The sequence below is a fragment of the Arachis hypogaea genome, chromosome 17, assembly GCF_003086295.3.
Source record: "Arachis hypogaea cultivar Tifrunner chromosome 17, arahy.Tifrunner.gnm2.J5K5, whole genome shotgun sequence".
NCBI lineage: Eukaryota > Viridiplantae > Streptophyta > Magnoliopsida > Fabales > Fabaceae > Arachis > Arachis hypogaea.
Genome location: NC_092052.1, coordinates 132,975,577 through 132,989,935, shown reverse-complemented (window position 1 = coordinate 132,989,935; position 14,359 = coordinate 132,975,577). Strand labels below are relative to the sequence as shown.

General features: G+C 38.7%; 2 protein-coding genes across 2 annotated transcripts; one reads left to right on the top strand and one right to left on the bottom strand.

The window, feature by feature from the left end:
• Positions 1 to 6,513: 6,513 nt before the first annotated feature.
• Positions 6,514 to 9,330, bottom strand: LOC140180787 (uncharacterized). Its single transcript, XM_072222083.1, has 4 exons — positions 8,841 to 9,330; positions 7,487 to 8,255; positions 7,306 to 7,378; positions 6,514 to 7,026 (listed from the first exon to the last, which is right to left on the bottom strand). The coding sequence occupies exons 1-4, from the start codon at positions 9,328 to 9,330 to the stop codon at positions 6,514 to 6,516; spliced, it is 1,845 nt and encodes a 614-aa protein (XP_072078184.1).
• Positions 9,331 to 10,316: 986 nt separating this feature from the next.
• LOC112764419 (glycosyltransferase BC10) lies at positions 10,317 to 14,001 on the top strand. Its single transcript, XM_025810004.3, has 3 exons — positions 10,317 to 10,701; positions 10,904 to 11,674; positions 12,683 to 14,001. Exons 2-3 carry the CDS (start codon positions 11,150 to 11,152, stop codon positions 13,319 to 13,321), a joined length of 1,164 nt encoding a protein of 387 aa, XP_025665789.1. The 5' UTR covers positions 10,317 to 10,701; positions 10,904 to 11,149; the 3' UTR covers positions 13,322 to 14,001.
• The last annotated feature ends 358 nt before the right edge of the window (positions 14,002 to 14,359 follow it).

Below are 14,359 nucleotides of genomic sequence, written 5' to 3'. Positions count from 1 at the left end.
ACAATTTAGTCAGGCCTAAAATGAATAAAGTCCAACCTACAAACATCGTTCCGATCTACCCCTACCCGACCTCATAGAGGTCAGACACAGCGACATGAGTTCGGTCCCACTTATCCAAATATGTAACTGACTCCTAAGATATCTCCTATTTATTTAGAAGGATGATCTCAATAACTCCCAAGATAAAGGGAACGGTTATCCACCAATAAAGGTGGAACTACTCCAAAAGGTGGTTATCTATTCTACTATAAATACACTGACATCTCTTAGGTATATTCACGTCTCAATCTACTAAAAATCTATCTAAAACCCTTGCTAACTTAAGCATCAGAGTCTCTTACAGGTACCATCCCCCACCTCCTCACGAGGAACTCAGACGGCGGCATTTCGGCACTTGTAGAAGTTGGACGCCGCCTCAAAACGAGTCTGGATCTCACGTTCAGACCCAAATCACCATTTCAGGTAACCCTCGAAACACCTACCAAAAAACAAAATAAAGCTATGTCTGTAACATCCCAACTTTTTGAATCAAATCATTATTTAATAACTAATTAATTAATTAAAATGGTAATGATTTAAGATTTGAATTTAAAATTTAAATTATATGAAAGCACTAGTGGTAGTAAATCTCTAACCGACAGTAAATAATCTTTTAAAACATAGTCATAACTAATTCTACATTTATTAGATTTGAATGATATTTTGTTATATGAAAAGATAAGAATACTAGCTCTATTCCTTAAATTCAGTATAAAATCAAATTCAAATTAAATTAGGTAGATAAATCGGTTACAAGTTCAGAGTAGAAAATCGCGCTCTTATTAACAGTATTTTGGAAATATCTCAAGCTGTAATTATCCGATTGACTTAATTTAAGATTCGTTTTAAAGATAATTCAATTCTCTATAAATTTGTCTCTAATAGCTAATTCCAAATTCCAAATGTAGAAAAAGTTATAGGGCTCACAAAGTGACGATCCAGATTGAAGATTCCACCTAAATGCCTCCTAACATAATCTGCACATACCTGACAGCTATTTGATGCTCCCTTTCTCATTCTATTCCCTTTTTTTATACAAAACATTCTAGTATACACAAAGTTTAGCCATGAAACAAGTCTCTCTTCACCAACAAATCGCATCTATTTGCATCGGAATACCTAGCGAAACTTCACTCGAGGTAGGGGATTTTATGCTAATTTTTATATGTCATATCTTAAATAATTTTGAATATGAATGTTAGCATTGCATGTCATGATATAATGTTTCTCATACACATTATGCATTAAAGAACTGAGAGAATGATCCTTCGATAAGGGAAGGTGACCCCCAAAGACAAGATAATTGAGATGATCCTTCGGTAAGGGAAGGTGACCGGCAAACTTTTGGGAACCTTCGGTAAGGGAAGGAGACTCCCATCAATTTTATATAATAAGATATCTTTGTTGATATAATTCTTTTCTTGTGTATGTCTAAATAACCTTGATTGTAAATTGAACTGAGGGAATGATCTTTCGGTAAGGGAAGGTGACCCCCAAAGATAAGATATCGATATGATCCTTCGGTAAGGGAATGTGATCGATCGAGATGATTCTTCGGTAAGGAAAGGTGATCACCAAAACGTTTGGGATAAGAACCTTCGGTAAGGGAAGGGGACTCCCACTTTTTATACCGGTTTGAGCTCAATACCTTCCATAAAAGCTACGAAAAAAAGTAATGAAAAGTGCAATGAAAAGTGTGATCATGATTGTTCTTCTTTTATTTTTTTATTTATGATTATGTTTATTATTGCATTCAAAGATCTTTCTTTTTTCCAAAATTTCTTTTTGTATGATGTATGATATTGTTTAAGATCTTTATTTTATTCAGATCTATTCTATTTGACTTATCTATGACAATGCTACTATTCTTCTCTTATTTATTATTTATTTCGTCTTATTTTATGGCCTATGAGAACATCATACCAAGGTGTATGAGTTACCTTTATATGTTTTAACGCTATAGGCATTTTATATGCATTACACATGTCATAACATAAGTAAATGAGAAGCATCTAAAAGTCACACCACTCCGACTAATCAAGACTTTTGAAAATAATAATTGAACAATATTGCATCATCACTGTTTTTATTTTAAAACTCGGAGTGGCTGGGGATGGATACGATGACACCATATAGATAAACTACTGAGAAACTTTTGTTTCTCACCCCTCTCTCCGTACCATCTTCAGGAACGATGCAGTACGAAGCAATATAATTGAGGTGAAAAGACAGGTGCACTAGTGGGAGCAAGCTATCGAGGACGTAGATATAAAACATTAAACGTTTACCTTAAGAAGGAAGAATATGCGATTGTTTTAGCCATAGTTAAACAAATTAAGAGAATTAAGATTTTTTATGTGTCTTATTTTATCCTTATTGACTGATTGCAATTGTAACTATTATATTCCTTTTTTATTTGATATGAGTAAAACTTGTCATTGTTGTGCCTTCATAGTTTAGCACACCGATTTTTTTCATGTTAGTATTTTCAAATCCACTTATATTTTTCAACTAGTAACTATTCTAATAAAAACTTATTCAATATTTTTATCTATAAACTATTTTATATAAATATTTCATATTTGTTTTAAAAGAAAAATTTCACAAGATTTTGAATATCAGCTACTAAATATAATCCAAATAAAGTTTAACTCAGTTTGAAAGTATTAGGGAGTTACAATGTCACTACAAAAGTCGGGTACATCAAAAGGAGTTGGACCATCATCAACAATAAAAAATTCAATTCACTCCATCAGAATACGAAATGAAGCCATCACTTAAAAAGAAAATGGCTCCATTTGAGGACAAAGTAAAATCCCATAATTCAACACAAATCACGACAAATGGATAATCTATAGAAATAATAAACAAAAAAATCTACCACTACAAAGAGTAAGCAGAAGTTATATACGGAAGCAAATCAAGAAAAGGCAATTACCAAAAACCATGGTTAGACCATTTTTGTTAAACTAAAGCGTCTATCGAAAACAAAAAAATTTCACTCATCAAAAAATATCATCCAGCAATAATGAATAAAAAAGAAAGAAAAACCAATATTAAAGATGAACAGAAAATTTAGTCAGACCCAAAATGAATAAATCTCAATCGGCACTCTACAGATAATGCCCAGATCTACATTACCACCCAACCTCATAAAGGTCGGATACGATGACATGGGTCTAACCCTACTTATCTAAATAAGTAATTAACTCCTATAATATCTCTTATTAATGTAGAAAGGAGATCTTAACAACCTCCTAACAAAAGGGAGTAATTAATCCACCATTAGAGGTGGAACTACTTAAAAGTTAGTTACTTAAAAGGTAGTTATTGACTCAACCTCTACACTTATAAATACCTGACATCCACAGGTATTCTTCGAATTCGAATCTATTAAAAAATATCTAAAATTCTTGTTAATTTAAGTATTGGAATTGTTCCGTTCAGCTTTGGCCGAGGTATGTATCTTCCAGTGAGGCTATCTGCTTTGGGGGAGAGCTATAAGTCGCCTCAAGGGTGTGCTCGGAGTTAACCTCGGCTCTTATGAAATACGGCGGCGGGAGCACCTGCAAAAAGCACTCCGACGCTCAAGTTAGAAAAGTATTCGAATTGAGATGAACAAGTAAAAGTGAGAGTGTATTGTGACCTGAGCCTTTGTGAGTTTGCTTGGTTCCATTTTATAGATGAGTGGAGGGTCTACGCTCTTAGATTTGTTCTGATATTCTTGGTGGGATCCGTTTGTTAGTAACGGGCCGAAGATAAGGTCTGACTTGCATGTGACTTTGACCAAGTTATGCTTGGGGTCTGCTCTCAGGGCCAAGATATTTGGTCGGTTAGGCGAGAAGGTGATCGCCGATATTTGAGGGGTACACGTCATAGCCCCCAAGCTTGTCCGTATACGTTGGTTGACGGGCAATGTTATTTTTGTTTGGTTGTTCTCGGCCTGGGTATTTTATATTTTGGGCTTTTCCTTGAGCCAGAAAATAGAAGCGTGACAGTATTGGTGGGAAGTTTTTGTTTTCAAGAAAGTGTGGTGAATCGTGCTTTCATTAATTACCCCTTTTTTGGCGTTTGGGTTTTCAAGATTTGGAGCGGTTGTGTTTCTTTGTTTGCTCACTAAGTTAGTGGGTTGTCATAATTTCTGCTGTATTTTTCGACATTCTACTTTCTTCGAAATTCTTTCTTCCTGTTTGACTTACCACGACTTCCAAAGGTTAGTTCTCTTTTCTAGTTTATCGCCTTCTTTTTCTTCTTTCTATAATGGCAAGGGAAAAAGAGAAAGAGAAGTTGAAAGTCATCGAGGTTAGGGAGGATGATTCATATCATTGGGTGCATGACGATGTCAGGACCCGTTCTTCATCCTACACTAGTGTTGACTCATTGCGGGATTTAGATGGGTTAAACTTTGTGAGGAGTGGCTCTGGTTTGTCGATTAATCTCCTTCCTTGTTCTGGTGAAGATAGGGTCTGTGAGAGGAGAGGTGACTGGTAGTACTTTTATATGTAAACGCCGTGTCTAACCGAGTTGCGCGTTCGCTTTCCTTTTTCTACCTTTGAGTGTGACGTGTTGACCCAGCTTAACTGTGCGCCTTCTCAGTTACATCCAAACTCCTGGGCATTTCTTCGTGCCTTTCAGTGTCTGATGGGGTTCCTATCCTTCCCGTGTTCTTTAACTTTATTTTTCTCTTTGTTTCAGTCGAAAGGGGTTCGTAAGGGCTTGTGGGTTTGTCTTAGCAGTTTTCCTGGTCGTTCTCTTTTCCTACTTTACAAGTCTTCTTTTAAGAATTTCAAATCCCTTTTTGTTAAGGTTCGTTCCGTGGAAACTGAGTATCCTTTTTACCTGGACGATGAACTTATTGAAAGGTTCCCCCTTTATTAGTGTTCTGAACCGACTCAAATTCTTGATGCTACTGAGCGGAGTGAGGAAGAAGATTATCTTTTAGATTATTTGGTTGAGTGTTTTGCTGACGGGGTGTGTTTGTCTATCCTTGAGCTTTTGCATTTGTATGATTCTGGTGATAGTGATGGCTTAAAAGCTTATATAGGTAAAGTTCTGTCTTTTATTGACTATACTTCATATTGTTGGGTTTCCTAATATGCTTGGTGTGTTGGCAGGTGGACGGGTTCCTCATCTTGATCCTAATCGGTTCCAGTCGTTTTTGAAAAAGAAAAAGGAGAAGAACGTTGGACGTTCTAGGGTTTCGAAGGAGGATGTGGGGCAGGCTGCTCAGTTTATTGCTCAGCCAGAGTTATCATATAAGAGGAAAAGGGGCGAGACTGACAATTCGCTGGAGGTCATCTCTGAGGCTGATCAGGAGGTTGTGGGTGGCGTTAAACCTGTTTTTGATCGTCAGCGAAAACTTCACGGTTTCATTCCGGGGACTAGCTCCCATTCATTATGGAGCGACCAGTTTCCTTTTGCTGAGTTGTCTGATAAGGTGTCCCAGTATCCAGGCGACATGCTTATGACACGTCGGGTTGGCATGGAGGGACTTGGGAAGTTTGTTCAGGTTACCTCTCGTTTCTACTTTTTCCTCTTTTGTTGTTTTTGGTATATCGTTTCTTATTTTGCTGTTCATGTTGTAGATTTTCGCAGCCCGTTTGATGTGTGCTGGTCGTACAGCCGAGCTCATTGGTGCTGAGTAGCAAGTGGCTATGGATAAGGTTGCTGACTTAGAGAAGTCGTACAAAGCTAGGGTTGCTGAACTGGAGAGCTCGTCCAAAGTAAAGGATGATGCTCTTGCTACTGCCACAGCTAAGATGAAGGAATCTGAGGAAGAGGTAGTCCGTTTAAGGGATCAGGTTCGGTTACTTCAGTCTGAGATTAAGGAGAGTGATATTGCTAAAGGGAAACTGACTTCGCGAGTTCATGAGTTGGAAGAAGAGGGAATGGAGATATTCTCTTCGGGTTTTGATCGTGCTGTTAGTCAGATTGCATTGTTAGCTCCTGGTTTCGATTGTGATCAACTTGATGTCACTAAGGTTGTGATTTGTGGTAAGTTGGTGGTGGATGGAACTGTGGAGGAGCATGGTGAGAATGCGCCTCCGTCTTGATGTTGCTATCTTTGTTTCGGACATGTTTATTTTTGTTATGATACAGACTTCTTTTATTTTCTGATGGCCGGGTTGTGGTCAGCTTTATTGTAATGTTGGATGTTTTGTGTTTTGAACTCGTAACTTGTTTATGTCTGACCGGGGTCAAATCGATAGTATTGCTTTTGCGTTGGACTTGTGTATAGTTAAAAATTTTTGTTTTTGAGTAGGATGAGCTGGATAAGTGAATAATTGACTTGTTGAAATGAGATAGGTAAATGTATAGTTGATTTTGATGAAATAGGTACAAGAGCAAACGATCTTGTTTGATTTGGGCGTCCGGCCTCGTTAAAACCCTCCTTAGGTAAAATCCTTCTTTTTGGGAAAAAACCTCTAAGGGGTAAAAAGAGTACCTTCATTTGCGAAATGTAAAATTCATGATCTATACAACTTTAGGGAAGAAATATTCCAGTTTCCTGAAATTGGATTTCCTTGTAATGTTTGTAGCTGGTAGGCCCCATTCCGAGTACTCTGGATACTCGGAATGGTCCTTCCCAATTTGCGGCGAGTTTCCATGTGAAGGAGGTCGTCTGGCTTCTTCTGTTCGTCTGAGGACTAAGTCGCCCTCCTCGAATGTCCTTGGCACCACTTTTTTATTGTGCCTTCTTTCTACCAGCTGTTTCTGGGCTCTTTGTTTAATGACGGTGATTTCTCGGTCCTCTTCTGCGAGATCAAGCTCGGCATTTCTTAAATCTATATTGTATTGTTCGTCATATAGGTCAGCTCTTAGCGTGGGGATTCCGACCTCCACCGGGATTAAAGCTTCTGACCCATAGACCAGCTTGAAGGGTGTTTCACCCGTTGTTGTTTGTATTGTGGTGTTGTAACTCCATAATACTTCTGGTATTAGTTCCGCCCATTCCCCTTTTGTATTATCGAGCTTTTTCTTTATTGCCTGCAATATAACTCAGTTAGCAGTTTCGGCCTGCCCATTGGTTTGTGGGTGTTCGACCGAGCTAAAATGGTGCTGTATATTAAAATTTTTTAGAAATGAGCCGAGCTTATTATCGGTAAATTGTCTACCATTGTCCGATATTATCTCTTTTGGTATTCCAAATCGACATATGATATTTTTCCATATGAAAGATCGTACCTTTTCGGCAGTTATTTTTGCTAGTGGTTGTGCTTCTATCCATTTTGAGAAATAGTCTATTGATACTAAAAGAAATTTTACCTGTCCCAGAGCTATTGGGAATGGCCCGAGAATGTCGAGCCCCCATCTGTGGAAGGGCCAGCTTACCTCCATGCTGTGTAATGCTTCAGCCGGTTTTGTAGAGATGGCTGCATGTTTTTAATATTTGTCACATGTCTTGACTTTTGTTATGCAATCCCTTTTCATGGTCGGCCAATAATACCCTGTTCGGGCGATCTTTGCGGCGAGGACCCGACCTCCGATGTGGTTCCCACAAACTCCCTCATGGACTTCGTCCATCACTTCTTGTGCCTCGTCTTTGTTTAGGCATTTTAGCAATGGTTGTGAGAAACCGCGCTTGTATAGCTCTCCAGCTATATTTGTGTAGAGGCTCGCTTTTCGTCTGAAGTGCTGTGGGTTGAGCTCGTCTCTGGGAATGATACCTACATTGATGTATTCAAGGAAAGGTGTTCTCCAGTCTCGGAGGTGGTTAATGCTTGTTATAGATAATAGTTCAATGCTTGGTTTTTTAAGTGTTACTTGTGATAATGCCGATGTTTGTGTATCCGCCCTAGTGGCGGAAAATTTGGATAATATGCCTGCTCTAACGTTCTTTTCTCTATGTACATGCAGAATAATAAATGAGCCAAATTTTGAAATGAGATCCTTTGCTAGGAGCCAGTACCGTTCTAGCAAGGGATCTTTTACCTGAAATTCTCCTCGAATTTGTTGTACCACTAAAAGGGAATCACAGTGTGCTGTCAGGATTTTTGCTTGGAGATTTAGGGCTAGCTTGAGTCCCACTATGAGGGCCTCATATTCGGCCTGATTGTTGCTTGCCGAAAAGTGGAACTGGAGGGATTGCTCGGCTACCACTTTGTCTCCTTCTTTCAGGATTATCCCTGCTCCGCTTCCTCCTCGGCTGGACGCCCCATGAACATGTAGTTCCCAATGTTTATTGAGCTCATCCGGGGTCAATTCTGAGATGAAGTCTGCGAGGATCTATGCTTTCAAGGCCGTCCTTGGTTGATATTGGATGTCGAATTCTGAGAGCTCGATAGACCATTTGGTCAGACGCCCAGCCAATTCTGGTTTTGTCAGTATTTGTCTTAATGGTTGGTTGGTCCTGATTATTATCGTGTGGCTTTGGAAGTAGTGCCTGAGTCTTCTTGCCGTTATTACTAGTGCTAAGGCTAGCTGTTCTATCCTCATATATCTTTGCTCCGTTGATTGCATGACTCTGCTGATGAAGTATACTAGTTGTTGTATTTTTCCTGTCTCAATGACTAGAGCCGAGCTTATAGAACAGTTAGAGACAGATAAATATAAATATAAAGGTTTACCGACTTCTGGTCTATGTAGCACGGGTGGTGATGACAGAATGGTCTTGAGTTTGGCGAACGCTTTATCTCATTCTTCTGTCCACTGGAATTTTTTATTTTTTGATATTGTTTGGAAGAAATGGTATGATCGGCTTGATGCTGCTGGCAGGAACCGAGATAGTGCTGCTACTTTTTTTGCCAGTTGTTGTACTTCTTTTATTATTCTTGGGCTTGCCATGTTAAGTATCGTCTCACATTTTTCGGGGTTTGCTTCAATTCCTCTTGAGGTCAATATGAACCCAAGGAACTTGCCTCCTTGAACTCCAAACGCACATTTCTCTGGATTGAGCCTCATGTTGTATGCTCGGATCTGTTCAAATATCTCCTTGAGGTCGTCGCAATGCGACTTTTCCTGAGTGGTCTTGGCGACCATATCGTCCACATAGATTTCCATGTTCCGACCTATTTGATGACGAAACACTTTGTCCATCAGCCGTTGGTAGGTTGCACCTGCATTCTTTAGGCCAAATGGCATTACTCTATAACAAAAATTTCCATGCTCAGTTATAAATGCTGTTTTATTTTGGTCTTCTGGATGCATAAGGATCTGGTTGTAGCCAGAGTATACATCCATGAAGCTCAAGCTTTTGAAACCTGATGCGTTGTCTACAAGCTTGTCAATGTTTGGCAAAGGGTATGCATCCTTAGGACATGCTTTGTTCAAATCTGTAAAGTCGACGCACATGCGCTATTTACCTGAGTTTTTTCTTACCATTACCACGTTAGATAGCCATGTTGTGAATCGGATTTCCTTAATGAAGTTTGCACTGAGAAGCTTTCTGGTTTCTTCTAAGGCCGCCTTTGATTTCTCTGTTCCAAGATTCCTCTTCTTCTGAGCTATAGGTCGGACGGCTCTATCAGTGGCGAGTTTGTGACAGATAATGTTAGGGTCTATCCCTGGCATATCTGCTAGAGTCCAGGCGAAGAGATCAGCGTTCGCTTGCAATACTCTTATGAGTTCTGTTCTTTGTTGTTCCTGGAGTGCTTGGCCGATATATGTGACGTGTTCTGGCTTTGAAGTCAGCGAGACTGCGAGACCTTCACGAGCTCGTCCGCTGGCTGAGGTTTTTCTTGGGTGTCTTCTCTGGGGTCAAGCTCCGCTAGAGACAATACCTCGTTCGTACTGTGAATTGCTTTGACTTCTTGGTGGAACTCCTGTTTTGCGGCCAACCTTTTCAGGCTTGCGTTGTAGCACTGCCGAGCTTATTGGCGATCTGAGTGGATTGTAGCTATTCTGCCGTCCTGTATTTGAAATATTTTACAGATACCACTCCCCTCCTCACTAAGACATCAGACAGGATACCTCGACATTAAAAAATATCGGATACAACCCTAATAAAAAATTGAACATTACCTTCAGGTTCAAATCACATAAAATTATCCCGAAATACCTGTTATTTCTTTGCTTACACATGTCTATCTTAGTCAATATTAGTAAACCTCAATCTCCGGCGTTAATATATCCCCCATCACAATTTTTTGTTTTTAATATTTGGTTATAATTATAGATAAATAGGGGAAATATTACTCAAAAATCTATGCAACCTTGAAAAGATAAAGAACTATATCTCGTGTTACTACTTACTAACAACAAAGAACAACGTCTAGAAGATTGTAACATGTCAATATCAATTTGAAAATATGTGTCAACTAAAAGCTCAGGAAATAGGTGAAAAATTAAACAAAACTTCCTGAGGTGGGTGTAAATTACGTTTTTGCTATTGATTAGCGGAGACTAATAAGAAAATTAGGAAAGAAAAAAAAAATGAAGAAGGCGAGAGAGTTGGTTGAAGAATGGGTGTGGTAGCTGCATTATTACATGGCAGCGATGTGTCAACTCTCTTAACAAACTCGGGGCTTGTCACCTTCTCCATTTTTCCAAACTCATCCTCTCATTTCATCTCATCACTTTCTTTCTCTTCTGTTTCTTACTCCCACTTGATCCATTCCGTTACATGCTTTGCTGAATCTGCAGTTTATTCTGTATACTAACCCTTTGATGATTTGAAGAATCTGCTGCACCAACTCCATTGGTTTTGCTGATTCAGCTGACTAGGTAATTAAAATAATACTAATAAAAAAAGGTTATTCCTTTTGTCTTATATTGTTGTCTTCAGAGAGGTTTTGCTTTAGAGCTTTGATTAATGGTTGGTTCTGACTTAGAGTAGTACCCCACGTGCTACAAGTCTATGCAACCTTGGTCTCTCCGACATCACATGTTTAGAGTTGATTCCCCTCACTCTTGCGCCCCTTTTCAGATCTACAATATGAATGTTCTAGTGCCGAGGTTAGGGTGGTTATGTTATGGAAGAAATTTTGAAACTTTGATAGCCATGTTGTGATAAATTTCAGACCTTTATTGTGGGATGGTAAATAGGACTCTGGATTTGGATTTGCATCTGTATTTGCGGTTATTTTGGTTGCTGGTCAAAATCCACTTTCATCCCGGATTGATTAGCTAAGGTTTGAGGCTGATTGATCCCTAGGATTTTGTTTTTGGGAAGATGCAATCGAGGGTCATGGTGTCCTTAGAAGAAGGAAAGGAGACAGGGGTGTTGAGCAGGACCAACCGATTCAAAGTGTTGCCTCTGCGATCACCGCGGCTACTTGTTCTGTTTATTGTTCTATGTGTCGTGTTCTCGGTCATCATTGTATACACGGTTAGGCTTTTCGGTGTGGACAGCCTAGTGATGAATGCAAGAAGCTCCGGTTTCGGGTCGTGTTATGAGGAGGCAACTAGTTTGGAGGATTGGATTAGGCCTCCCTCAAACTTGATGCACAATATGAGTGATAAGGAACTGTTGTGGAGAGCCTCCTTTGTGCCAAGAATAAAGAAGTATCCTTTTGCCAGAGTTCCCAAGATTGCATTCATGTTTCTGACCAAGGGACCGTTGCCTCTCGCACCTCTTTGGGCGAAGTTTCTGAAGGGACATGAAGGGCTTTACTCCATCTATATTCATTCCCTGCCATCATATCAAGCTACATTTCCTCCTTCATCTCCGTTTTATAACAGGCAAATCCCTAGCCAGGTATGGATTTTTGGTTGAGATTTGTTCATTTTGCCACAATATACATGTCTTCAGTTGGTAATGCATTATCAATGCTAGTTTAGTGGTTTGCACTTTGCATACATTGTTCATTTTTGCAGGGAAGTTCAAAATTTTCATTTTTTCAAAAGAAATCTTTATACCAGTTTTAAGGTTTTGCTTAGAATGTATTTTTTCTGAAAAATTAGGTTCTGCGCACTCTATACTATTTATATTTTTTATTTTTGAATTTCGCCCGGTGTTGGTATGGATAATTTTGTTGGTCTTACTAGATTACTATATAAGCTTGCCAAACTATGATAATTAAGAGGCTAATGAGGGCATGTATAGTGTGGAGATCATGCAGGGATGTTACCTTCGGGTTGTAGCTTGGCAATCTCTAAATTGCAATCCAATTATGAGCATTCTAATATGTAAATTTTACTGAGAAATAGTGGTGCTATTAGGGTATGGTGCACTCATTTTGATGCTTCAAAGTGTGAATTGTATAGCTTGAAGATGAGTACTGAGTTGGGATAGGATTTAGAGACATAAACAAAATTCAGAGTTGTTATGTGTAGAGTACATTGCCTCTGCAAATCTGATGTGTAAAGGAGAGGTGTATACTTGTACATGTTTGCTGGATGGTTAATTTCCTTAGGATTATGAAATAATGCTGAGTGGCAGTTTCACACAACTTCTATTCACTATTTAAGTTGATTCAAGTAGGGACTTAGATGCCACCTAAAACAATCATATCTCATGTCTCTTGAATCTCTGAGTTTTGGCTACCAAAAGCAAGAAAGAAGTTACTGAGTAAGTGGTTGCAAACTTCTGCACTTCAAAGTTTTAGATTTTTATTTTGTACCTTTCTTTGTTCTTGCTTAATTTCTATTCTATGTTTTGCCCCCCTTAGCAGCTTAGCCTTGAGTTTTCATATAAACTTCCGAGAACATGGTTTCCAATTGATATATCAAGAATTTAAATCACTACATGGACATCTCTGTGCAGGTCTCTGAGTGGGGAAGGATGAGCATGTGTGATGCCGAACGAAGACTTCTTGCTAATGCATTGCTTGACATCTCAAACGAGTGGTTCATTCTTCTGTCTGAATCATGCATCCCTCTCTATGGTTTTAGTGCCATCTACCATTACATAATGAAATCCAAGTACAGCTTCATTGGTGCATTTGATGATCCTGGTCCCTACGGTAGAGGTCGCTATAATGAAAACATGGCCCCAGTTGTGAATATCACTGAGTGGCGCAAAGGATCTCAGTGGTTCGAAATAAATCGAAAGCTTGCCATCAACATTGTTGAAGACACCAGATTTTATCCGAAATTCGAACAATTTTGTAGACCGGCGTGTTACGTGGATGAGCACTACTTCCCCACCATGCTAACCATTCAAGCAGGAAATCTGTTGGCAAATAGGAGCATAACATGGGTAGACTGGTCCAGGGGTGGAGCTCACCCTGCTACATTTGGAAAAACAGATATCACACTGGACTTTTTCAAGAGAGTTCGGGAAGGTCACAAATGCCTCTATAATGGCAGAAACATTACAGTTTGTTTTCTCTTTGCTAGAAAATTTGCTCCCAGTGCTTTGGAACCTCTGTTACAAATAGAACCAAGGGTCCTGGGCTTCTAGATCACTACACTACCTGACTACCATTGGAAAGTATAGAGCGTTGAATAAGGACTTAGCTGCTACAAACCAATTTGAGTCGGTTAAGTGGTTAGCTCACTTAAGCAAGTATTGGTGTTTGAATTTCGCCTTATGCATGCAGTAATTCATTGGTCATCAGCAAATTCTTAAATGGAGTTTCGATTAACGATGGATTAGTCTTTGATCCGTCGAGTTGAGAGATGCCGTGTAAAAAGAAAAGGAACTTAGGTGCTACAAAAATTCGATGTGCTGTACGTAGGTGTAGGTATATAGTGTGTTTTAGGCAATGCTTTCGCTGAAGATGATTGTTTTGAGGTCGCATTTTTCTCTCATTAAGAGAAACAAATTCCTCGTGATTTTTATATTTGATATGTTGAATGGTGGAAACTCATGTGCAGTCGATTTCACGTGAAGTTGATAATTAAGAGTCTTTAGATGATTTGATTTATTTGACTAAATTTCCATCTAACGGCTCTTAATTATTAACTTCACGTAAAGTCGACTGCACCTGAGTTTTCACCACGATGAATATACTGGTTTTTTTTATTTGTTTTAGGTTGCTTACTTCAATTTCATTGATGGATTGGTATAGAACGTGGTATATGTATAATGTTTTTGCCAATGAGGTATTATAATTTCCTAATGACCTGAAAAGTTTGAAAGTTGCAGGCGGCATCCGGTTAATAACCTAATTTATCTTTCAATTTGTTGCTTATTAAGAACTTACCATAATTTATCATTTAATTTGCCAATTATAAAATTTTTGGTCTATAATTAATTTTACTAAATAAGGTTTGATTTCGAGGGTTTGTGTCTTACTGTCTGTACCTTCCCTCACATTGTGGGCCCCGACGACAACTCCAAATTGCAGTGGGCATGATTGCGCACCTAATTTCATAATAAATTTCTTAATTATTTATACAACTATAAAATTATTATTAAGATAATATTCTAATTTAAACACAATAAATATAAAAAAAATATTGATCATCTAATATTTTTTTATAAAAACATGTGTGG